Below are 27,890 nucleotides of genomic sequence, written 5' to 3'. Positions count from 1 at the left end.
ACTTATTTCCTTGAAGATTTTTCATTATCAATCCTCATTCTCATATGCATTCAAAATTCCATGTAAATCATCCATAGTTAGAGTATTCAAATCTTTAGCTTCTTCAACTATAGAAACTTTTGGATGAAACCTTGAGGGAAGGGATTTTATTACCTTTTTCACAATCACTACTTCTTTCATCTCTTCACCAAGTCCTCTGATGGTATTGACTATTTCATCAAACTAGAGTAGAAAGGTAGCAATGTTTTCTTCTTCCTTCATTTTCAAACTTTCAAACTAAACTTGGTAGGTTTGAATATTTGATTGTTTGACCTTGTCATCTCCTTCATAGATATTATGCAATTTGTTATATACTTCCTTTGCAATCCTACAATTCATTATATTTGCAAGCTCATAGTTAAATAAACCACATAAGATAGCATTTCTTGCCTTAGCATTATACTCACAATAATTCTTTATAGCCTGATCTCTTGGGGGATTATCAAGAAATTCATAGCCATCCATAATTGCTTGTCAAACATCAAACCCTATAGCCATCAAATAAGCTTGCATCCTTACACTCCAAAATGCATAGTTGGATCCAACAAAAAGTGATGCCTTGTTTGAAGAAAGACCTTGAGAAATTGAGTGTACCATCATGGATCTACCTCAGCTACTAAGATTATTTAAGGAACTTAGCTCCAATAACAATTGTTAAGCACAAAGATATACGGAGAGGAGAGATGAATCAGTGTGTGCAAATTTCAAAATTAATTCAACATTAATTGTCATTTATAACTTCCTTGATCATCACAAAAACTAATAATAGATAAGTACACAGTAACACAAAATAATATCAAATTTACGTGGAAACCTAGAAGGGAAAAAACCGTTGTGAGAATAGTTGCTTGGATCTACTATGCAAATCAGCCTCACAAAAGATATTAAATCCAAGATTAGAAAGACAACTCAAAATATGAGACACCAATCTCAAGTACATCAAGATGTATAGAAGGTATATTATGTGGAAGACCTTTAAGGCTAAACCCTCAAAATTTTCTTGATCTAATCAGCTTTAGAACACTACCACAAAGTGCATGAGATCTTCAATTGAGTCTACACATTTTACCTAAATAGAGGAGAAAAATTGCACAACTTTTGTCATGGTTGTCTATTCTACTCACATATGCACACCACACATATTGGAATGAAATGATTAGGAATATATATGCTTTCCAGTAATATTACTTCTTCATGTCGACCTAGATAATATTCAATACTATCTACAAGTCGATCACAATCAAATTCTTGAATCAAACATGTAGTTGGAAAGGTCCTAAAGCCCACATGTTATTCCAAGAGTGAGAAGATGCTATACATTACCCAACACACATTCTACTAGCCCCAATGAACATCCACATGCTTCCTCCAACTAGCGCATGTTACAATCCTTTGGCACATTCATCTGGAACATCAACACAGTCAACCCACTAACACTGTGAACACTCGATCATCTCTAACTCTTTGTCCACTTGACCAAATCCTTTGTAACTCTAGAATATGATACTTCATGTGTAATTTTACTTCACTTCCAAATTACAAGCCATGACTCTCAACTGTGATAGAATGTAGAGCCAAACATCATGAAAATGCAATTGAGTGCACATTCTATTTCTAAGCAACAAAAACCTATTGCAAGAGAGATATCCAACTTGACACTACCCTTTTAGAACACAGACGCCTTGATATGGCATGCCAAAAGTAATTAAAATTACATAGACTTTCCAAAAACCTTGACATCTAGGAGAACATAATGATAATTTTCCTACACACATGACATATAGCTTTGATATCAATGACAACACAATATGCAATATTTAGAACATAAACCTCTAGCTTCTCACAACACTTAAAATATCTCATCTTTATTTTCTAATAATGACCAAATTTTTCCTTAGTTCTTCAAGGACAATATACTCACAAAAAATAAAGAAAAAAATTCTAGATCCAATGGGAGCTCACCTCCAAACCTAGGGTTAAAACAACCCACCCCAAGCAAGGAAAATGCATAGTGACTAGGTAGTTTTTGCATCTTAATAATTCACAGCAATCACATAGAGAAAAATAATTGTAGAAGATTCACAACAAAAACATTACCTTTAATTCATAGAAAATCTCCCAAGGAGGCTTACACAAGGGTGTTTTGCAAGAATCCCCAATAAGGGGGAGTGGAGAAATATACGTAAGGGGGAGATAGACTACAAAAAACATATAGCCCAACAACAACAATGAAACTCTACTACCCAAGCTCACATTAATCTCCAATATATTTTATAAAGTCATCATTAATAATTCATATATACTAGCCATGAAATGAAACATTGGGTACTCTTACCCATTTAACTTCCCCATCAGGGACCTCTACTCACTCTACACTAGACAAGACTTTCTCTCATCAAGTCTAAAGAGCATATCCCTACCTATCTCAAAAATCTAAATACAAACAACCAAATTAATAAATAAAATAAAAATTCAATTCCCATTCACCTCCACAATACACCAAACACATTTATCTCCAATGAAACATGTGTAAGGGGGAGACTGACTACAAAAAAACATATAGCCCAACAACAACAATGAAACTCTACTACCCAAGCTCACATTAATCTCCAACATATTTTATAAAGTCATCATCAATAATTCATATATAGTAGCCATGAAATGAAACATTGGGTACTCTTACCCATTTAACTTCCCCATCAAGGACCTCTACTCACTCTACACTAGACAAGGATTTCTCTCATCAAGTCTGAAGAGCATATCCCTACCTATCCCAAAAATCTAAATACAAACAACCAAAATAATAGATAAAATAAAAATTCAATTCCCATTCGCCTCCACAATACGCTATACCCAATTATTACACTTCCTAGCTTTATTTTAGAACCTCACCTACACAAGAAAATATAGGTTGAAAACATTATTGCAATTGGTTTTACAAGATTCAACAAGATGGAAGAATGCCTACCTTGATGATTTTTTTGCACCTGGAGGAATGAGGTATAGCTACACATATGAATTTCCCCCAGCTTCATTTTCCCAACACCACCTCTTCCCTCAAAACTCATAGCTTCCTCTCTTCTTCATACAACTCTAGAAAACTCATAAGAATACCCAAAAAGAGTTATGTTTTTATCTTAAAAAGAGACTCCAAAATGGAGGACCTCACCTTCTCAACTACAAGTGTGAAGATGGCACTTATCACCTTCACACTTAAATATTTAGCCTTTTGCTTCTCTCAATACATCTTAATCCTAAGTACTTCATTTTCACCATTTTTATAAATGTTAAAATAAAGTGACTAAAATTTTATGTTGCACTCATTTTATGCCCTTAAAAAGAATCCCAATACCTAACCCCATGAATTAGGGGCTAGAGGAAATTAGAAAGAAAAAGGAAAAAAATGACACTTCAAATCATTTTAAATCCTACAAAAAAATTAACCAAAATTTAATATCCAAAAACCTCAAACTCTCCCATTGACTCGCACAATACTCAACAAATGTAGACTAAACATCACATAATGATACATCACAACCTAGAGACAAGATACACTTTATAGATGACAATTACTAATCACAAAGTAAGTTGTACAACACAAAAGACTTGAGTCTCTCCAAATAGCCTTGGTCAACTTAACTAGGTAATCACAATAGAGTCACCATGCACTTTTCTTAGTTCCACTAGCCATAAGATAACTTGCATAATAGATTGCAACGAGTAGTCCATCATCAAAAACATTTTATAGCTGAAGAAACATAACCTTAAAAAATATTCACATAGAATATTCTTGAAAGAAAACATCTCTATTGTAAATTTCATTTATTATCATAAAATAATTGAATATACTAGCTTATCCATATTCCATGATAAATGATCATAAAATTCATAACATATGACATTCCATAGACCATCAAGTCACAATATTAAACCATCATACAAGAATAATAAAATGATATCACAAAATGAATTTTTTCATATGGAATCAATCACTACGAAATAATCACAAAACATCCATGCCTATAAAAATAAGTGCATCATGAATCTAAATGAACATGTCAAAATCTTAAGTCCCTAATGTGATAGCAATGCAAAATATGAAATGTCCTACTAAATATTTCATACAAAATTTTAGCAAAGGTTTTGGGTCTGAGGCTTGTTAATATCCTCCCTACTTTTATTAGTAACACTCAAACTCGCTTTATCAAGGGTAGATATATCTTGGAGAATCTCATTACCAATTGGGAGGCCATGAAGTGGGCTACAGAAATGAATTAAGAGACCGACATGCTCTTGCTTGATTTTGAGAAAGGTCTATGCTAGGGTTGAGTGGTCTTCTGTTATGATGACTCCTGAATCTTGTGGTTTCACTTTCAAGTTTTGTGAAATGGTGAGAAACTTATTTAAAGAAGCTACTACTCAAGCTGATATCAATGGTTCCATCTCAAAACCCTTCTAGCTACAAAGGTCAATAAAACATGGGTGTTTGATTTTGATGCTATCTTGTATTTCTTGAGATAGATCTAGCGAAATGGATGTCATTAGTGATTTACTCCCCAATAAGTTTAGGCTCCTAAATATTCAATTTGATGATGATACTATGATTTTTGTGAAGTTAAGAGCAAGAGAACTTTGAGAACTTAATGTGCAAACTTGATGTTTTTTGTAAATTTTATAGTGATAAGATTTCCAAGAGTAAGTCGGTGTTGCTAAGTTGGAACCCCTTCCCTAGTTATTGGTTTAAGTTTGAACTAAATTAGGGGTGGTCCTAACATACAAGAGATACCTTGGTATCACATTTGCTATTATTGGTGTTGAGGAAAAATCAACTCTATAGCTCCCAAAGATCACCTGCATGCAAACCTGTCACAGAAGGAGAGAAGCAAAAAAGCTATGTAGGCCAGAATTCACAGATCCAGAAAAGATAAGTCATATTGATTGTGCAACAAGAATGCAATTCAATAATTACAGTTGTTATGAAAATACAAAGAAAGAATCCTTATAAAAGGATAACCCTAAAGAATTATAAGATTCCTAAGTTTAACTTAAACATGGAGTATAATAGACTAATAATTAAATAAATAATTATTAGCTAATAAAATATTACTCTAACACCCCCCCTTAAGATGAACTTAGGGAGTAGCTAAAAAACAACTAAGGACTAGAAAAGCATGTAAAAAATGCATGAAAGCAACAATGGGTCCCGGCAACTAGGCCTGATGAGGTACCCAAGTACAATAAAATCTCTGTAAAGTGGAGAAAAAGGAGAAAACCCTGTGGGAAGAAAACTCCTCTCCGAGAAGAGATGAAAGCTCAAGTGAAGGACTAAGAAGCCTCCAAAAAAGAGAGTTCCAGAAGATAGGAACAAAAAGAAGAGAATGAAGAACACCACTGAACCATGAAATAGCTACAAACACTGTCTAAGAGTAACTGCTTATCTGAACAACCTCCACTGAAATAGAACACGACCAGATAGAGAAGACTGCAATCTGCATGAGTGCCCTCAAATGACACTACTTGAATCAGATGGCAAACAAAGGAAACCAACTGAACTCGAAGATACAGATGGCATGAAACACCAAAGCCTGAAGAGTTGATCAATCGAACCAAGGAAGCATTAGAACAACATGACAAACCTCCCCATAATGCTGAAAAGGGAGAAGTACAGGTACACTAAAAAGAATGGCCAACAAGAACTACATGACGAAGAACTAGGAACAGCGAAGGTGCAAAGAAAGTACATAGTGTTGTGGAAGGAACACTCACTTGACACACATCATGAGGCTAATATCGTGGAAGGAACACTCACTTGACAAAGGTAGATGGCAAACAAAAGGCAAACATCAACCCCCCCCATGGCACTTTATAAGTAGTGCATGTACAATAAGGCACAAGATGTGCAAGATCCCAAATATACAATGCATGGTGGCATTTTATCTCAGTGTGTTTGTATAAATAAAATGATACAATGATAAGAAGAGACAGAAGACTGGAAACAGAAAGCCAAAGATGAGACATCCTACTCAAAAAAAGAGATCCCAAGACCTGAAACATCCAAGATATTCATCAGTGCTGAAAAGCAAAAAATTGAATAAAATATACCTGAAGCATAATATGGAAAGAACACTCATATTACTGGAAATTACACAGAACAAGCTTTCCAACAATATAAAGTTTTCGAAAAACAGAGTTTGGATGCTCTCTGTCTCCCAGAATGCAAAAAGGAACATCTGGCTTTGACATCAAAAAACATCATCAAAAAAGCAAAATCAAAAATTCAAACCTCCAAATCTGGATAGAGCTCGGAAAGAGCTTTCCAACGATATAAGGTTTTTGAAAAAGCACCTCTGTATGACCAAGTTATGGCCAAAAGGAAAAAAAAACCCTCTTGTAGGGCATAAAGAGGGTAAAAATTAAAAAAAGTAAATAAATAAAAATTGTTTTTTTACGAAAAAAAAAATTGACGCATTTGCAAGTACAGTCGTACAGATTTCCATGCCTCGAAAATTGTGCCAATAAAAAAGCATGCCCTAGATGCCTCTATCATCAAAAATAGGCAAATTATATATCAAAATTCATGAAATCAACCTCCTGAATCCGAATACACGGAAAAGAAGAGTCATATTGATTGTACAACAAGAATGCAATTCAATAATTACAGTTGTTATGAAAATACAAAGAGAGAATCCTTATAAAAGGATACTTGAAACCCTAAAAAAGAAAACCCTAAAGAATTGTAAGATTCCTAAGGTTAGCTTAAGCATAGGGTATAATAGACTAATAATTAAATAAATAATTATTGACTAATAAAAGATTACTCTAACAGCTATCAATCATTCCCTAAAATCAATGTGGGATTGGATTAAAAGCACAATTGAAAATAAAATCTCCAAATGGAATAGGCAATCTCTCTCGGTGATTGGTGGAAAATAGGTTTGTTAAAAACTTATGGCCTTCAATAGTTTGTATTATGCATTAATATAGTTTTTTTGTAATTATTAGATTAATAAAATACAAAAAAGGGATCAAGAAATTCTTTTGGTAGGATGAGAGAGGAGAGAAATATTTCCAATCAAATGAGATTGGTGTTGTTTAAGCAAAGGTAGTGGAGGTTTGAATCTAAAGGATCTAAAATTGCAAGAAATTTATTTAACTGCTAAATGGATTATGAAATCTTTTATGACTAATAAACCCTAGAATATCTTAATAAGGAATAATATTCATTAACTGCTAAATGGATTATGAAATCTTTTATGACTAATAAACCCTAGAATATCTTAATAAGGAATAATATTCAATAGGTTGTATATCTAAACAAGCCAAGGTTTGAAAAGGCCTACATCCTCATGACACCTTACTTGGCAACATTGTAATTCCCCTTTTGGCTCTAATGTCTTTAAAAATATCTAGAAAGCTTGGGAGTTTAGCACCTAATAGGGATGGTAACAAAATCTGTAGGTTCATATAATTATAGTAGAACCTTCAATGGAAGAATAAACCTTTGCCCCTCACCTCTCTTAGCGTTAGATTTAATCTGCCTCCTCAGAAAACATATTCAAAACTTAGGAAAGCTAGTAAATTCTTTCATTTATCTGCATAGTTTTGTTTTGAGACACAGATTTATGATAATTTGAAATGAAAGGATGGTACTACACCTTAATGATTATTGGCATCTTAACCTTAGTCACGAGCAATGGTATTAAATCCTTATCTTGGTCTTACGTGATTGAACGAAAGAAAGCTTATCTCAAATGGTCGCTCCTCTTAAGAAAACTCCATGGTAATTTGAGACATACTCAATTTAATAATAACCTATACTCTAATTGTAAAATCCTTGAGATAACCACATTGTTTTGTTGTTATTTTCTTAAAAACCGGCTTTTATTTTGTCGTAATTGTGGTGGGTGGGATAGTAACTATAACTTTTCTTTTTGTGATAATTGTGATTGATGGGATAGTAAATATAACTTTTCTTGGCAAGAAATCGTGTTTGACTATGTCAAAGGCTTAAACAAAAACTACAATCTTCTTTGGTTAATCTTTACTATTGATATTCTTTGCTTTTTGTGTAAAAGACATATTTTTCGTCAGTGGAGGTGACTAAAGAAAAGTTTTGGGAGCTGTGGTATAGGTCAAGTCAATATACAAAGATCTGAAATTAAAAAACGCCAAATACTGGGCCCTATGGTAGAGGGGATAATGAACAATTTGTTAAAGACTATTTGAAGTTTCAAGAAAGACATAAGTAAGAACTATACCTATTGATATGCTCTACTTGAGGACATGGGGCTCAAAGAAAAACACAAAGTTGTTGAGGATGATCAAGACCTGGAGATCATTAGAACCAATGATAATATCTCTGAAATCTATCCACCCATTGGGTTCTATGGCACAAACAAATATAGTGAAAGCTGCAATGTTTAGACTGCCTTGGGATTCTAAACAATACTCTTTAACTTGAATGTAATTAATTTTGTGGATCTGTATTTGATCCTGGACTGGCTTTGTCTCTTGTGAACAAAAACTCTTTGTTGTAAATTGCATTTTGATTAGTAATCTATAATCAACTAAAAAACTACAACCTAGTAGCAAATCTATAATAAATCCAAATTATTTGAAATAGTTCATGCTAGAACAATTGTGTTAAAGGTCATATGTGTGAACATTGTTATCACCAATCAAAATGGTATAACCAATAGAGAAAATCTTGTTATTTCTAATTGTAGATTCACAGGTGGAGAGTAACAATACCCATATAAGAATCTAGCATGGGCATCCTTACCCTCTTGAATCAAGGGGGCCCAAACGGTTTCTATAGGATTTGATTTCGTTCACCATTCACCTCAAAAAATAGCCATTTCGTCACACCTTTGATGATCTTCATCGGCAGTGTTCTAAAAACAATAACAAATACACCAAAGTTTTGCTTAGTAAAAATTGCAGGGCAAAGGCATGAGATCGTCCACTGAAGTATAGCAAATATCACGAGATCATCCACTTAAGTATAGCAAATGTCAAAGTACATAAATTTCTCTGAGATGGCTCTGGTGCATACTCGTAACTCTGTAGAAGTTCTACAGATATTTACATGATAAAAAATTTGGAAGAACCTTTACTTTGGGCAGACAAATATGAACCTAAAAAAATGTTTCTCTATTTCCTCAGTGATATGCATAATGCTAAACATACATTAACAACTAAAGAACCTTGACATGCATCTGCAAGAAAAAATTTCAGGCATTTCAACATTTGATCAGTAGAATGCTGCTCCAACAGGTGGTCTAAACCTTTGCATAAGGTATTTAAAATGCATTCTCTTCGTACCAAAGCCCGTGTTCTTTCCCATTTAAGTCACATGGATTTGAGTAACAGAGAAGTCCTAATTTCGAGCAAGGCTAACTTCTGAAATTATCTTTTCAGTAGATTGTCAGCCCATCTAGTTATTCAGTTCAAAATCCTGTTGAATAGCTGAAAGCATTCAAGACAGAATTTGAAGAAAAAATGCTTTTAAACTTGGGAGAAAGCGTTCCAAAATTTCTCCTAGAAAAATCAATAAATTACATAACTCCTGTCAGGACACTGCATCAAAGCTGACTTAATTTGGACTTTTAAGAAAATCCACTACAACAAAAGCAATCACTTGCATAGGAAGTTCAACCATCCTGGAGAAAATCAGCTGCAATTCATTATTTGCTTACATAACGCTTAACTTCTGTTCAACATAAAAAGACATGCATCAGCAACTCGCTGTAGATATCACCCATACAGAATACACTAAATGCAGGGAAAGTGATGATCACAGAAACCATTTACTCTAGGATGCATACTAGTTGGTGTACAATTCATTCATTTGTTTTTCAATACCCTTGGCCCATAGATATATTGACTGCTTGCTCTTTCCGCAGCAAACGAACTGGTTTAATCATCATATCAATGTCATCAACAGGTAATCCACCATTGCTAAATAAATCAGTTTCTGATCTTGTCATGGAAGACATAGCACCATTGGCTAAGTTAATATCATCAACACCTTCCTCTGATGCATCTAAACTGATAAATTCAACACACTCAGGTGTCCTTGGTGGAGTATCGAGTGCTATTTGCTCTTCAGAAAGCAACCTGAACAACTTAGATGCCAATTCACTTATACCCATATCATCTGCTACAAAGTAGCGTCTTTTGGCAATATTACCACTCTTGCGCTTGCTTGAACCTTTGGGCTTATCTTTCTTCTTTGGGTGATGGAGCTTGCAAGATAACCTTTCTGGACACTCTCCTGTTGCAGCATACTGAGGGCATACATGTGTGTGCTTTTTATTGCACTGTTCAAAGAGGACATTAGACGTTAAGATTAAATGCCGGAAAAACTAATGTTAAATCCCCATGCAAGAATACAAAAGCCAAATTTTATGATAAATAAATCTCTTAATGTTGAAAACTAAATGTAGATCAACATATAACAATGGTGACATTAATTATTATAATACTGTACGTGAGGTTTTCAAAGTCCACAGATGGCATGTCACCTATTTCGAATTAAAATAATTAATAATATTTTTTAAGACAGACCTGAAAATTTTTAATTTAAGAGGCACTTAAAATAATTATATTTAAATTTTAAAAAAAAAAGTATTTTTAAACACCTGTTAAAATAAACAGTATTTATACTAAAACTAAAACTAAAATTAAATACTAATTGGAGGGAAATTTGATCAAGGGCCCAAATCAAAAACTGTGTAAAAAGAGGCTAAACTCTTTGGTATCTAGATTTCATTTGACATTTCCATTGGGTGCATTTGTGTTCAAATTTACAACCAAGAATGAAAATCCTTGGCTGTTTGGGCTCTTGACTCTTTACTCTTGAGGGCAAAAACCACTCTTGAGCCTTTGTTGTTAGAATAGAGGAATAAAACCCTCATTTCCTTTTAGGCCATCCTCACACAGGGTTTGCATCAGAGCAAACTTAGGAAAGTTGATGTGAATCTCTAACAATTTGGCCATTTGATGTGTATGCAAAGAATTTATCATCTTCAGGGAATCATAGTTTCTGCATTTTCAGACTTATTTCAATCCTATGTTGCTGATTTACTAGAGCGTGTCATGCCCTGCATGAGGTTTAGGGCCAACCAAGGGTTTAATAAATTTAAATTAATTTAAATTAATTATTTCCTGGGTGACCCCGCTGATGCTAGCACCCATCTTGGCAAGGAAAAATTCAAAAAAAAAAAAAAAAAAAGTTGGCCGACCTGGTTAGAGTGAAAGGGCACGCTTGAAGGGTATAAAGGGAAGGCTATTGTAATTCATTTGGGAATCAATTCAATTGCAAAACAATTCCTATTTAAGAGCAGAAGAAATTAGGTTCTGAAATAGTGTGATGTCCTCACTTTGAAATATAATTTTATAATAAATAATAATAATAAGATTAAAATACAAAAGAATAAAAAATAAAATTAAAATTAAAATATAATAGAATATAATTCAATATAAATAAAATTAATTAAGTTAATGAATGGTCAAAAGACATGAAGAGAAAAGTTGTGACTCCCTCAAACATGAGAAATAAAAGGGAGAAGAGAACCTCATTTAAGGGGATAATTTGGAAATCAGAATTGCAGATATGATTTAAATAAGAAGTGCAGATCTGATAGTGAAAGGTTGTGTCCCTTTCAAAGGATAGAAGTAACATGCTAATGATGAAAGGGTGTGTCTCTTACCAAAGGGCAGACATGATGAAGAGGTGTGACCTCTCCCTCACATTGAGAGATATAAAGGAAAGGAATCAAAAGCATCCAGTGACAGCACCATGGTTCAGATCAGATCAGAACTGTTATACAGTTACATGCAGTAACATCCTTGTTCTTGGTGGTATGCATGGGGATATGTTTAATAAGTATGCTTAATATCTTAAGCCCGATTATGTTCTTATGCAAAATAAATAGTAATATTAATATAGACTGCAATATGTATGACAGTTATACTTTAATTTCATATATATTCATAATACATAAGAAATTAGTATACTTGCAGTCTAAATCATGTTATTGCTTTCAGTATTTAAGAAGATGGGAATGAGATGTTCCAAAGAATGAGATGTTCCAAAGGGGGGCAGTCTAAAGGGGGGCAGTCTAAATCATGTTATTGCTTTCAGTATTTAAGAAGATGGGAATGAGATGTTCCAAAGAATGAGATGTTCCAAAGGGGGGCAGTCTAAATCCAAGCAATAGGTTAAGCCCCAAGATAGGGTGGGGATCAGCGACCCATAAGCCTTGAGGGTATAGACCCAAGATAAGGTAAGGGCTTGGATCTGTAAACTTTGAGGGGAACCTATTGTATTTGGTCTCTAAATGCTTTGGTAACATACATAGACCCTTCTCCCTTAAAACTGAAGTAGTAGCAGGGTCTGATAACTATATTAAAAACTATGAATAATGAAGTTAATCATCTAATGAGGAAAATAAATAAGCACTTGTTAATAACTAATAAGTTGAAGAATATCAATGACTGGCTTCATTATTAGTCTCTCAATCAATTTTGGTATATTGAAATATATAAATTATGTTAATCAGGTAGGGAACATTACAAATAGATAGACCAATCTGATGAAATAAGATCAGATCTTGATATAGATATATATCACTATTGCCCAGAAAATTGTTTTATCAATAAGACTTCACAATTTTCTATAATCATGAAGCCCAATTTAAGGAATTAATCTTCCTCAATACTCTTTCTTTTGCTGCGAACCAAGAGACTCCACAATCGACAATTTTTAGTTCTTAACCAACCCTTAAGCACATCAGTCATGATGCTAATGGAGGGACGTGCAATTACTCTTGAGGAGGTAGCGATTAGCTTGGAGAAGACATCTCTTGGGAAGAGGTAAGGATTGTAAATCGTTGTACTCCCTTCTGGACTATATATTAGCGGAAATCCATTTAGTGGAAGGCATGGAAGAAGAGAGATATTTATAGAACAAACTGACCACTCCAAGAGGGCATCGAACAAGAACAGATCTGATATAAATGAGTCAGGTTCAGGCATACAGTGATTGAGCATTACATTAGTGATTTGGTATGAAATAGTAGTTCTCGAGGTAGGCAACATGATGTAATTTTATATAAAAATATTCACATATGAATAAAATCTGGAGTTATATTATTATATGATCCCTTATATATGGAATATACACAATAATGTGCAATTCTTCGTATGTCAGTTTAAAGGCTGTAGACAACCATGATAGAGATAGTGAGGGCAAGGAGGGGAAACAGTTACGAGGGTGCAAGGAGTTCCCTGCCCTTGGGAAGGATATTCCGGACACCCTATTGTACTTTCGCCTCAAACCTCTACCATGGCTGACTATTGGATTAAGGAACCCCAATCATGGGGAGGAGAATAAGGGTGGCAAAGAAGAAGGGAACGATTATGGGATTCCTCACTAGTCCACCACCTCATATGAGATGGTGGAAGGCCACATGAGGCCAAGAGGGGTGGTATATCCACTCTTCGACCTAGGGTAGAGGATCATTTTAGGCACCCCATCATGCCTCCTTATGCTAAATCTCCTATAATTGAATTCCGTTAATGAATTAGAAATAGCTTATGATTAAATTAATGTTCCTGACCCTAGCAGGAAAGATCTATGCTTTTGATTTAAAATAATGTTTCTAGTAGGGAAGATCTATTTTATGGATTATGTTTCAATGATTACCTAACATGTTTGCAGGGTCTCAACCAGGTAAATGATATCACTAACTCTATTCCATTTCTTGTTTTACTTAAAATTGTGATTTAGGGCAAAAGCTACAGCATTTACAAAAGGGGAACATTACAGAGTTCCCACATTTGTGACAGGTTTGAACCATTTAAAGATTTTCCAAGGGCGAATGTACAATTCTGAGCATTACTGCTAGGCGACTAACATATTCAGAGATTGCTTTGGGATGTAGATTTGGGAGGGTTCGTTACTAAAACCCCGAGTCATTTTTGCTGGCAGCATCACAGCCTAACCACACCACATGAGCAGCAATTTATAGAAGGGATCAAAGCACCCCTACCACCATATTGAGGGTTTTGTGAATGAATAGGTGCTGTTTAAGGGCAGATTGGATCATTCTAGGGTTGCAGGTTGGGCCAACATCATATAGGTTGAGTCAAGGCAGATCCATTGATCATCTGTGAGACAGCGAAAGGGTCTGAGATACCATAAGATCTGCTCAAAATTTACCAGCTTTCATTAATCTAGTCATCAATCTAACATATTCCAGATCTGCTGTATTGTATTCAGTTGGGTATCTACCCCATGTAATTCTGAATTTTGCATTTCCAGATTAGTCTATTTATATTTATAAGCATTACAGTGCTGTGGGTGACTAAATAAGTTGACTTTCCTATATTGTTAGTTCCATTTTAAATATTGCTGTTCAAGGTTATCATAAGTAGCTGTATCTGTCTATATTTATACTATCCCAGTTTGCACATTTTCGAAACAAAAAAAAATGCAGGGCAGGTGATTACAACAAGATGGATTAAGAACTCTGTAATACCCCTCATTTTGGTTTCCAATTTTGGACTGCTATGTTGTTACTATTAGTGTTGTGTCACATTTCTAATTAATATTGAATTGGGCATTTTGGCTTACTGTAAGAATTATATTCTACAGTCATGGTTGAAATGTGATGCAGCTTGTTTGGATCATGAATAGAAACTATTGCGAGTACTCGAAATTTTTCAGTTGGGCAAGTAAACACGAGTTTAACTCACAACTCTCTGTGGATGAGTTGCAGAGGAAAAATCACCAGGTTCACACAATTCTGAGGTAAAAAATCGGAACGCGGGATTGAAACGTGCAAAGTGGATTGAAACGTGCCAAAGTGGGTTGAAACGCATCAAGGTAGGTTAATATACAAGTTAAAACCATAGTTCCCAAACTCGCCGCTAGTTGTGCGAGTTATCTGAGTCGCCGAGCCGAGCAGACCTCGCCGAGTTTTTATGACTCGGCCTGAGTCATGGAATATGATATATAATTTCATATATATATAATTGTAAAAGTATATAATTTCAAGATTTTGCCAAGTCATTGCCGAGTCGTTGCTGAGTTGTAGCCGAGCCACGAGTTGAGTTGGCACGAGTCGAGTTGGCACGAGTCGAGTTGGCCTTGCCGAGTCCGAGTCTGGGAACTTTGGTTAAAACACATCAGGGCAGGTTAAAAGATGGATTAAAACACGTATTTCAAAAGGGTTTTTTTATGAAAGTTTAAGACCTGCATTTGCCCCTCCAAACCCTTGTTTTACCAAGTCTGTTGAGTTTTTGCTGAGTCAAAAAAAAATTCTTGCCGAGTACTATCCAAGTTCCAATCTGCAAACTATGGTTTGGATATTATGATATTTTGGACATTTGCTATAATGATGAATGCCTGATTATTGTGCTGAATTTTGGTAGCATTAATATTGTTATATGATCAATTCGTTTCTGAAATTGATTTTTATCAAATGTACTGGTACTGCTGATGTCAGTTTGTATTTTCAGGTACCGAGGGGATTGGTTGAGTATTAGTTGATGTAAATGAAGGCAACTCCCAAGAAACACTGTTTTGGTTTGATATATGTGATTATGAGTTTGAATCATCCTGATTTCTGTATATTGTATGTTATTTGTTGTCATTGTTTAAAGAAGTCAATTATTGATATGGATAGCTAACCGAAGGCTAACATATCAATAATCAATTTGACTAATCATTTTGTTCATTAATGGTTTTGGTTGATCTTATAGGCAAGTAGGACTGTGTTTAAGTTATTAAGTTTATTTAAATTTAATATAATATTATTTTATTTTAAATAATTTATAATATATTAAAAAAATGTGAATTTATCACTACTGATTTTTTAAACAATTTCAATAATACATAACCTTCAAATTTTACAAATATATTTAATAATTTAGTATCTATTACTACTGGCTTTAAATAGATTATAAATTAAAAGATCCACTAAAAATACATCCTAAACTATTAAATAAATTACAATTTAATATACAATATCATAATATATTACTGCTGCATATAAAACTTTGAAATCTTCTCTTGAAATTATACTTTTAAATATATTGAACATTACAATTTTTTTCCAATTTTTGATTATTAATTTTATGGTTCCAAAGTGTCGTTAAAATTTAAATAAAGCAAATATATCTCTATACCATGGAAATGTCCTTAAATTTAAAAAACTTCTTAATAAATCCAATTTTTTCCTGACTTTTTCAAAAAAACTTTACTTTTAGTTTGTCAATTTATTCCCCAAAAGATTTTTGCTGCTATGGTTTATACTTGCGCATACATTCACTGGAATGTATGTCACATTTCAACATCATCGTAAGTATCATTAAACTTGGTACTTTGCATTTTATAACATCTTTATTATACATCTAAGTTTGTTCCGTCTTTCTCAACTCTGAAACAATAGCATTGTTAAGAGATTTCAAGGTGATTGTACTGTCACGAATCTAGCAACAGGTTGTTCTCGATATTATAACTCTTCAAAGGTCACAAGTCCAAGCACCTTGTCACCTACGACTAAGGCGGGTAATAACCTGATTAAATCTGGACATTTTATCTATGCTAGGATCTAACGAGTTTCTGAACTTAAGAAATTTGAGTGATTTAATATTAAAATCTTCTAACAATAGTGAATGGTTTTTTGAAAATATTTAGACCCATGCTTTATAAAACATACCATTGATAAGGTATGATCATCCAGGAATTGCATTGAAGTTTGGTTAAAAGGAAAATCAAGGCATTTTTTAATTTACACTGCCAAAGATGGGAAGTAAAGGGCAAGGAAGTTCATGTTTTTGGCCAGCTGGCCAATGGTCTCTTTCAAAGCAACAATCGTGGATCTTGAAGTGGCTCTTAGAATGCAGTTTGTATTCATTGTTGGTAGTTGACTTGGTGGTTGTATTCATTAGTTTTTGTGGTGAAATGTTGTTCATATGAAGGCTGAATCTCATCAGACTTGTTGGTAGAATAAATTTAGGGACTATTGGTCATGCTAAAACGGCTTTATTGTTACCATGAAGATAAGCAGGCATGAAGGAAGGATTAAGGCCTGAGCACCGTTTGTTGTCTTCATTCGCCTCAATATTTTAATTTTGTAATTTTGTGGGGTGTGTGGAAGTTTAGGGAGACACTGGCTGCCAAGAACACTGTTTGCAGTGGACAACCCAAGAAGAACAAACTGTGTTGATTCTCCTCATTCATTCTAGAAAGCTCGAGCATTTAAACAAACAAGTGCAGAATTTTGTGAAAAACTTAAATCTAGAAAATTTGTGTCTTAGGAAATGACTGTTGAATGCATAAAATAGTTATTGTAAGCTATATTATGATTTAACTGTGAAATATTCTAAACAGAGGAATGATAGTGTTTGATGTGGTCATTTGAGTTATCTCTTTGTGCTATCATAACGTTAAGGGAATTTTACTCAACTATCAGTATTATAGTTGAGGGTCATTATCATAATTTTGTTGGCTATATTTCTTAGGAAAACTTCAAAACAGAAAAAGAATTCATAGGTAAACAAAAACCAAGACAGAAAATGGTGGTCTTCAACCTGAACTGGGTTGGTTGTAGGAATACCATAGTGTTATTGTACTCTGTTAAACTTTCTATGGTTCATTATACGAGAATGTTATTGCTAGCATTATCAGGAGGTGCCTTGAATTATTGATGAGCTTATTTCTGGGCATTTCACCATGTATCACTCTACGCTTTTTCAGCAATGTATGAGAATTTGTGGCAGAGATAAAATTTATAATTGGTACACGTTATTTATGGCTGTGATCTAGTTAATAAGACTGCTTAACAGACTGCACACATGATACGGTTCAATAGAAACTTAGGCATAACCATCTAGGGAATTAAATCATGTTGAGTGCACACATGTATAATATGAGTGACTAACAAGTGTTAAATGCCAAGATGGTAAATTGAAAACAATCTGTGGCATATATTATGATAGCTTTTGGTCTATGACAAACCTTGCTATGGAAATGATAAATGATCCATTATTATTTATTCCATTACAGAATAAGTGTGCATGCAAGATGATATTTTCTGGTTTCCTGTTATGGCATATGTCATAATTTATCTATTGTATCTGTCATGCATGTGTGGTGTGTTGAGCAAATAGCATAGTGTTTTTGCTGTATGATTGTGAGATATATTGATTTGGGTAAGTGTCATACCATGTTTTTCAATCATGTTGGTAATAAATCAAGTCTTTGTGGATTGTTTCCATGTTGCCTAATGGTTGGGATGTAGTAAGGGCCACTGATGGACAAAGTAATCCTCCACCAATCCCTCCAAGCAACAGATGGATACTATTGGTCGCAGCTGTACATGGTGTACAAATTCTATTGTACTATGTAGTATTTGGCTATTTTGAAAATGTATAAAAGTTAAAAAAGATATTGGGTCCCACAATGTATTTTGTAAAGAGATGTACAAACTTGCAAATTGATTTGATCAAAAGCAGTTATGATTTATAATATCATTAGTGATTTCCCATTATAAATTGATATTTATTTTATCAATGAATAATTTTAAGTATGGTGATTATTAAATTGTTTCAGTGAAATGTTGTTACTAGGTGTAAGTTGTAACTATGAGTATGAAGTATAAATGAGACATTTTAACAAGTACATCATCTATTCATTTAATATATATTATCCTGATAATTCATTTGAGTGAATTATAATGTAAATGGGAACTATGGAATGGAAAAGATTTCATTTTTGTCATACAAATATGTGACAGGAAACTAACTGCTGAGTCGTAGAATTCAGTGTGTTAGCTTAAAACATCAATCTGAGCAAGAATGCAAAATTAGTAATGCAAGATTAGTAGAATTTCAAGAACAATTATTTTATGGCTTGTTTCGAAAGGCCCTAAACCTAAGGTGAAGAGACTTCACTTGAAAATAAGAATAATCCGGAATATAATGGGAGATGTTTTGAGATTTGAAATTGATTTTGATTTGGTCCTAAAAGGACAAATTGTAACTGGAGGAAAAAAGACTTCAATATTCATATGTGAAAATTTTATGATATACTCTGATAATTTCAGGATGTTGCTTAAACTGTAGCAGACAAACAAGAATTTCTTCTCAATTTATACACTTTTAGTAGATTTAAGAAAAAAATCGGTCTCATACTTTTGGGGTTAATACAAACTTCAACTGAAAGAAATATAAGCCCAAAGTCTTCAACTACAAATACAGTTTTTACAGACGGTCTTCAACCATGATATGATGTGTTATCTCCTTCAGCATGGCACCCTTTCAAACTAAGTATTTTATTACAGCACATAGAACACACTTCAACAATCAAAAGCTGAAGATGACTTTTCACAAGAGACATACCTTATCTCCTTCAGCACAGTAACCCTTCAGAAATCCATCACAAACAGGTGCCTTAGGATTGACATTTACATGTCTGTAAGGGCAATTCTCATTGGTACAAAAACCTGTCAACAAATATTATGGGTTCACATGGTTTCAATAAACGTTTATCTCTAAAAATAGTGTCATTTATATGTACCTTGCAGAAAAAATGAGCAATCTTCCATGCGCTCTGGAATGATCTGCACAATAAAAAAGAAAAAACAAACTTGTGAAGTAATGTAGTAAATAGATGTATATATTATTGATAGCAACTATCTATTTATGTCTCCAGACATCTCTTCTTAGCTAGCCTATAGGAAGTTAGGATCTGACAATACCTTATGAGTCAAATCGCAGCTTCCATTAGAGCAGTTGCCCTTGAGGAATTTTGTGCATACAGCTATCTTTTCCCGATCATGAATATAAGGGCATTTTCCATCATCCTTATTGCATTTACCAAAGCGTGTAAAAAATTGGCAGTACTGTTGTTTTTTAGCCAAACGACGCCTTGCAGTGTGCAAACTCCATCTAACTTTCTCACTGGCCAGAACACGGCATACTTTCTTTGGATCCCTAACTAGTTTATTTCCATTCCCTACCCTCAAATATCTGTTCCATTTGCACATTTAGAACTTGTCAAATCAGTTTGAATAACAAAAGTGATTGCAGTTTATAAACCACAATACTATATAAAACAATAAAATATTAATTCTGGAATATTTTAATGGTACAAAACTTCAAACGGAAAAAGACTAGGGCAACGTACTCGTCATCACCAATAGTTACACCCTTCAGAGCAAAAAGTTTTGATGTATCCATTGTTTGTCTTGCCATTGATGTATTGAAACTAGATGATGACTTTTCAGCTATTTATATCAACAAAATGACAAGTTATGGAACAAATTTAAACATTAATAAGAATAACTAGTTACTTGCACAGTATGAAGGATAACATAAACATCACCAGGTATCATCTGAAGCGTGCGCTTAGATGGATCCATCTTATACCCAAACAAACCAACTTGGAGGATACGCTCTAATGCACATAAATCCATTTGCACTTAGTATACAAATTCAGAGATTGAATAAATAAATTACTGTGCTCTAAGTTAAATCTGCCCACAATGTAAGTTACAGCACAGGGCATACCCATAAACGAATGAATGAAGTTCCTTGGAAAATACATACCTGTTGCTTGTTTTGACTTGCGGGCACGTAATTTGATTCCTTGAGATGGCTTAAAAGACCGTCTAACTGCATTTTCCTGGGAAGCAGAAGTAATAACATCACCAACAGCCTTTGCCTCCCTTTTCTTCTTCTCTGTGGCTGCCACTGCCATTGTTATTTCCTACAAAACATATAGAACCAAATGCTATCTAAACCAACCAGTAGTCTGAAAAATGAAAATTTGCAACATCCTGAACACAAATTTATGGATGTTAGAATAAGACTCACCTCACTAGCCTGTTTTGAGCGTTTCTCAATAGACTTTGTCCATTTCAGATTAGATCCTCCAAGACTCAAAACACCTGATCTATGTAATGAGAAACCATTAAGTGATTTCGTGTAAACAGTATCCCTCTTCTGGAGACGCTTCAACTTCTTCCTGCCATCACACAAACGACACAACTGCTTCAGTTATAATTATTTTGGTAATCAACTAAGGCATTCTTTGTAACAATTCTATAAAAAGCAATAGCTGTACAAATAGAAGAATTTGGTATAGCAGATGTCAGCACCTTATTAGAGAAAGAGAGGAACCTTTACTGATACTTGGTACAGCTTTGAGTTTTCCCACAAGACCTGACTTTCCATAAGTTGGTCTTTTCCAAGGACAAAGCAAAGGTGCCACCCTTCTTGACTGCAAAAGAGGTGTATTAGATGTCTCTGCTTCATCAAGCGTCCATACCCATGACGACTGTGAAGTCCAATGTTTCTTCTGCTTCAAAACTGTGCTCATCAAGATCGGTGAATTAGTTAAACAAGTTTTAACACCTAAAACGATAGTCACACGATAATCTAAATTTCATTGTCGCACCAGGTAGCATAAATGATACAGGATGGTTTATGATTCTATTCAGTCAAACATGAGCATGCATCTATCAGAAATGGGTAAACAGAGAAAACTTGTGATATTATACTAACTGAAAAAGAAACAAAGTAGACTGGAAGCACTAAAAAAGAGTATCTCAGGTACGGGCAGGAAGCCAAACAGGAAAGAACAATCTGGTGTTCTTAAAAAGACATGGAAATTCTTCAGCATTCAGTGTCACATTCCCATGTAGACAGCAGGCAATGATTAGAAACATTAAACAATACATGTACATAAATATATATATTTTCAATACATAAATTATTTTTACCGATTAAAATACGTTTTATTTTAACTAGTGGGAGTAATGAAAAGATGCGTCCATTCCCAAGCCACCTCCGGAATAGACGCCATGTTTCAAGGGGAATCGCGTGGTTTCAAAGAGGTATAAACCCATACCCCAAGGAAACATAGAAGAGGAGGTGACAAGGAGAGAAAGGCAAGGAGAAGCATCCAGCAGGTAACTTCATTACTCAGTAATAATATTTATTTCAGTTTTCATAATTTATGATGCCTAGACAACCATGAGGACGGCCCTGGGAATGCATCAGTCAGCAGACGATGTGAAAGGGCTAGGTGCTGGTTCTTCCCAGCGATAGCACATAGTAAGCATCCCTCCCCATCGCCAGCAGGCTGGTATGTCCCCGGGCCAATCCGCTTAAATGTCAAAATGATGAAGTATGTCTTTGTGCAAGTTGTATTAAATCTGCTTTCATTCCTCATATAACAGTAATGAATCTAATTTAACTAGTGGCCTAGATTAATTGCTAAATCGGTTCCATGCCTAAAAAATGTCTTGCCAAATGAACTAAGCACATTTGTAATGTACAAAAGGGTAAAATGAACTTAATCTTCACGCCAGATAGGTAACCTGCAATATCAGATTTAGTATGCTGCATTAAAATACACTTTAGTGACAGATAGAAGAATAAAAATAATTCATTCATTCTCAGACACAACTGATAAGTAAAGAAAAGGAATGCTAATTAATGATAGTCATGTTTCTGCAACTAGGCACAAATATAATGAATTAATCCCTACAAATTTATATATAATGGATAAATGTTAACCAAGTAATATAATCATGAATCTATGTTTTCTGTATGCATTTGTTATCTTCATGATATCCTATGTTTGTTAATACATTCAAGATAATGAGTGCAAGCCAGGGGTATGTTGGGCTCATCCTCAGGTGGCCCTATTAGCCCTAAGAGACGGGATGGGTCTGGATGGGTAGCCCAGCCAACCTGGAAAATCCTCAAAATCTAGAATGGGTCGCGTATGTATTTTTGTGCTGCAATAATTATGCCACTGATCTAGTATTACGGCTGACATATAAAATAAAATATCTAAATGTTGCAAGAAACCGTAATTTCCTTTTGTGGCCCTAAATACAACCTTCGGTGGATAGATCAGGCCCTAATTATCAGGAAGGCGAGGCAGGTACAGCAAAGGTTCATTACATTCAGCAAGCTTCAAAAAGACACCATAGAGCATTACTATTCCCATATAGAGAAAAGGAGGAAATACTAAGTGTTCCATGGGCACAGGTGCCTGAGGGTCCAAGTGACAGAAGGTAATTTAATGGAAAATGGCTAAAAACGCCTAAAAAGCCAAAAAGTGCAGGATTTTCATTGCAGATACAGCATAACATATTTACATTTAAAAAATTCAGTTTCTTTTGGTTTTAAGTTACTTTTAACTTATTTTAATAGCTGTCCTCCCACCATCTCCAAAACCCGAGAAAATTTTTCCATACCCAAAACTGCATTCTCATGTCCTCTATCCTGGAAACTCAAAGAAACCCTGGAAATACTTGATTGGGCCCCGGCAGTTGTGGGAGAATTTGAAAAGGTGAAGAGCTATTCAATATATTCTCAATGTGACCTTCATACAAAGAAACTCTCCTAATGAATGGATTCAAAATGGCTTTCCTAATAATTTGAAGAGCTGAAATGAAAATATTAGATATGACATACAAATATTTCTATTTTATGAACTTGGTAGGCTTACATGGCTCCAAATAGGTGTAGCAGACCTGTTAAAATTGGGTGTGCAGCCGCTACATGGACTCCCATAGTTTTATGGTAAAAAACTAATTGGCAATGAAAAAACAGATCCATTGCACAGGAAAATGTCAGTCATGCAGATGTATGACTGTTATGTCCTGATTGTTATATAATCAGTCACCCGTCAATTATGAAGTGATAATAAGAAAAACGTCAGCGTTATCTTAAGTCTAAAATATTTGAGTCCAAGTGCAGCACCCATATTTCTCTCAGATTATCTTCTAAATACCATTTTAAATTCTAAGTTCCAATACATTTATATCCGAGTTTTTCTAGGCCTTGCTTATATTTCCAGAAATTTCACAGTTCACTTCTAATTTTAATAAAATACAACACAAAAACATTTAAAAGGTGTGATTTAGATCTTTCAACCTCTGCTGCCTCTTATATGTATATTTTAAGTTTCCAGATTTACAATCACAACACATGCCCATGAAAGCCCCAAAATCTAAATTTTAAAATGTCATCCCTGCATCTGTAGCGAAGTTTCCCGCTAATGATGGTAAATACTAAACCATGGAATTACGTTAGCTAAAGAATAAGAAAACCAAGTCAGTCAATCAAGATTGCATACCTCTGCCAAGCTTTGTTTGAATGAATGTCATTCGCCGTTGATCTTTCAGTGTTGGAACCTCCAACTCTGTATCCAAAGAACTTACATTAGGAGCCTCTAGTGACTTAATTATTTTTCTGTCCATTGGCAAATTGCTTCTAACAAGCTGATTCTTCTTTCTCTTATAGTATCGATCCTGCACCAGGCAATTTGGTGGCAAATGGACACCTCCACCAATAGATGCTACTGAACCCTGTTTTTTATACGTTGAATCTGCAATCAACTGGTTTGACTTCCAATTCACAGGCATCATTTGAGCTGCTAGGGCATTCTCAATGTGATCTTCATTCTGATTTCTTTTAAACAGTGATGGATCGCCCATTAGGCTTTCAAATAAATTGTTGGTCGCACTTAGATCACTTTTACTATTAGTCTTACAATCTTCGCCTTGTGCACCAGTGGTCACCACATGTACTTCAGTTGGAGTGCCTGATATCGATGCAGGAACTAAAGACTCGGGAGAAACAGAAATGCAGACTGGTGATTTGGCAGCTGGCACTACGGGTGGAGTAGTAGGTCTCTCGAAAGCAGGGGTGGAAACCCTAAATGCTGTTGTAGAAGGCAACCCACTGGACCCAATACTACTGCCCAAACCAGGTACAACATTGCTTATATCTCCTGTTGCTGACATACCTTTCAAAGGAGAAGATTTTAGTGTTGATCTCTTGCCGGTATTCAATGAACCAGCAAAACTTGATTTTGTACAAGACAAACCCATGGGAGGACAAGGGGCCCTCACAAGACTATTTCCCTTGCGAACATAAGCAGCAGATTGGGATTTCTCCATCTTAGCCACATCCTGCACTACTGAAGTAGTATCATTATGAATAACATGAGGTCTAACCAATAAAGAAGAACTCGGTACATTATCAGTCCGATGCCAGGTTCGAGACCTTCCAGCAAGAACTGAACTTGCCACCACTTTGGCTTTAGTCGGTGGGCTAGAAATAGAAAGCCTGCTTTGAGGCAAAGTAGGTAATGATATAGTACTTTGAGAGGATTTCTTTTCCAGTTGTGAGCTTTGAATTTGATACACCCCTGATGATTGATAAGATAAATTTGATCTCAGCGTTATATTTGCCAACACTTGATCCCTAGTTACAGGTCCTTGTGATTCCATTACGTCAGTGTGAGCTTGCAAAACAGAAGATGTCAAAAGAGGCTCTTCTAATCTTACGTTATCATTTAAGGCCGGTTTTTCAGTTTGCTCAAATTTCAACTTCTTCTGCAGTCTTTCCTTATCATCCAATTTGTCAATAGCTTTGCATGCTAATGATGTCAAAGATATATCTTGGTAGCTACCCTCCTGCATGACTCTTGAAGTTAGTTTGGGCTCGGAGGGAGCATTAATAGACAAGCTATTGTGTTGCTTTAAGTGTGTCATGCAAGTCGATATAGATTCCGCAGTGGGTTGTCCACAATCAGAAGGATTAGCTATTAGAGTAGCTGGACTATCACTTCCCCTGCCGTCCAATGAAAAATAGTTGCATTCAGGAACAAATCTTTCCTGAGACTGTACTGCCGATGTAGTCCCAATGTCTACTCCCCCTAAATAACAAGGTGGCTCAGTTGAATCTCCTTGTATGATCAAATCTTTTTCAGATGAAATAGTTTCTGAAGGCAGATTCATAGACTTGGTTTTTAATTGAGAATCCACATTCTGATGGTCCTTCAACCTCTTCTCTTCATACAAAGCATCATAACTCTCTGCACTTTTGATCTCGCCTTCTTCCTCTTCAAGGTCTTCCTGTGGAATCAATCCTTTTGAAGCAAAAGACTTTGTTCCCGTGTAGTCACGCCAATTATTGTCTAGGGAACTGACAACCTCCTGTGCAACCATGCCACTGCGTCTGAAAACAACAGAAAGATCTGCTGTGCTCCTCTCACATTTAGTTTCAGACGACTGCTCACCGTGTGGGGCTGGCTCTAGTAAATGAGAGAAGGATCCATTGTGGGACATTTTTCCTTTTTGAACAAATGCAGAAGCAGACAAAGATTGAGCTGGATTCTTCTTTGTCTTAACTTTTTTCTGACTTGACTGAGTGGATGATGGAATTTTGTTTTTCAATTTCTTCGAATGCATATTACCCACATTCACATTTTGATCTCTCCCTCTGATATGAAGCTTTCCTTTCCTTGTTTCCGAAAGCTCCGGACCCCTTGAACCAGGCGTAGAAGCTAATACTTTATCTTTCAAGTCGGACAAAAGAGATGTAAGGTTGCGCCTGCTGTCTTCCATATCCACCTCCTCATCCACCTCCACCCCTTTGGACAAGTCATCTTCCACTGCAATATAACCGTCAAAACCTCTTCCTACTACAATGGAAGGACCAAAGGAAACAGCATCCCTATCCCTCTTCCCCTTGCCCGTCACGTTGTGGGCGTGTTCAAATAAATCATGCTGCCATTTAGCCCTGGGAGACGGCAAATATACATCTCGGGGAGGAATAGAGAGAGGGAAAGGAGGAGGGAGAGCGAGGGAAGGAGGAAGCGGTGGAGGCGGAGGTGGGGGCGGAGGCGGCGGTGAAGGTGGAGGCGGAGCTGTGGTGGGAGGAAAGCGCAAATGGTCATGCTGTAGAAATTTGGGCCTCCTGCGCATCTGAAACTCCTCGTCATTATTGACTTCTAGTCTAGCTCTTTTCTCCACACCTAATCGAAATAGTCTTCCTTGATCCAGCGCATGGTTAGGGTTTGAGGGTGCACATACCTGATGGTGATAAAACATCGGCTCCTGCTCTCTGAAGCGCCAATCTCTATAGTCTTGATTTCTGCGAATTCTTGAAGGAGAGGACGAAACATCTCTCAGCCTGGGCCACCTTAAGCGATCTGCTTCCTCCAACAACCCAGCCGCTGGTGCTCCTTCTCTCATGCGAGGGTACTGCTCATCACATCTGCGAGCGTGGGCTTGGGCATTTGAATTAGCATTGACTCTGTTTCTGTAATCGAGAATAGCCTGGCGGTCCCATGGTTCCAGCGGCACGGGTGCAGACGTAGGATAAGCATGTGTATGCTTTGAAAGTAACTCATGCTTCTCCACTGCTTCGAATGGGTACCTCATGCTGCTTCTTCTCCCTCTGTAATCACACTGCGACTGCAATTCTCTAACCCTTTCCTCCATCCAAATATCTTCTTATCAGACAATTATTTATGTAACGGCTTCTACTCTTATTGGTCAACGTAACGTAGGATTGAGCTTGTTAAGAACTCTTTATGTTACTCCCCGACTCCGAAATTGCTTTGAGAAATTGAGATTGTACAGCGGTGGAAAAATCATCTAAACTAGCATGTGCACGCTTTTCGAGCAACAAAATGCTGATAGGATTTTCTTAGTGGTGCAAATTGATAGATCGGAGGGAGTAGAAAAAATTTACACTAGCAGTTGCACGTCTTGCGATCAAGTACGCAAGGTGAAGGGCATGGGTAGTGATTTGGTAACATACAATAAAAAGATTTTGAACTTTACGAAAACAAAATATACAATAACAATTAGCATTAACAAAACATTTTTCAAAAATGAACATAAATATTAATTGCCAATTGCAATTATTTTATATTTATTGACAAAATAACAGTGATAAAAAATTGTACAACACTAAAAAGTATCATCCACAATTAGATGGTTTCTGAATAGGTATGCCCTACA

General features: G+C 35.5%; 1 protein-coding gene across 1 annotated transcript; it reads right to left on the bottom strand.

Moving 5' to 3' along the window:
• Positions 1–9,171: 9,171 nt before the first annotated feature.
• LOC131074664 (uncharacterized) lies at positions 9,172–27,508 on the bottom strand. Its single transcript, XM_058011331.2, has 11 exons — positions 24,209–27,508; positions 21,213–21,423; positions 20,929–21,079; positions 20,662–20,821; positions 20,438–20,509; positions 20,240–20,339; positions 19,812–20,082; positions 19,631–19,673; positions 19,453–19,556; positions 9,904–10,361; positions 9,172–9,751 (listed from the first exon to the last, which is right to left on the bottom strand). Exons 1-11 carry the CDS (start codon positions 27,363–27,365, stop codon positions 9,745–9,747), a joined length of 4,734 nt encoding a protein of 1,577 aa, XP_057867314.1. The 5' UTR covers positions 27,366–27,508; the 3' UTR covers positions 9,172–9,744.
• Positions 27,509–27,890: the final 382 nt, after the last annotated feature.

The sequence above is a fragment of the Cryptomeria japonica genome, chromosome 4 (assembly GCF_030272615.1).
Source record: "Cryptomeria japonica chromosome 4, Sugi_1.0, whole genome shotgun sequence".
In the NCBI taxonomy this organism is placed as follows: Eukaryota; Viridiplantae; Streptophyta; class Pinopsida; order Cupressales; family Cupressaceae; genus Cryptomeria; species Cryptomeria japonica.
The sequence above is the reverse complement of the archived record's forward strand: the minus strand, read 5'-3'. Positions and strand labels throughout refer to the sequence as shown.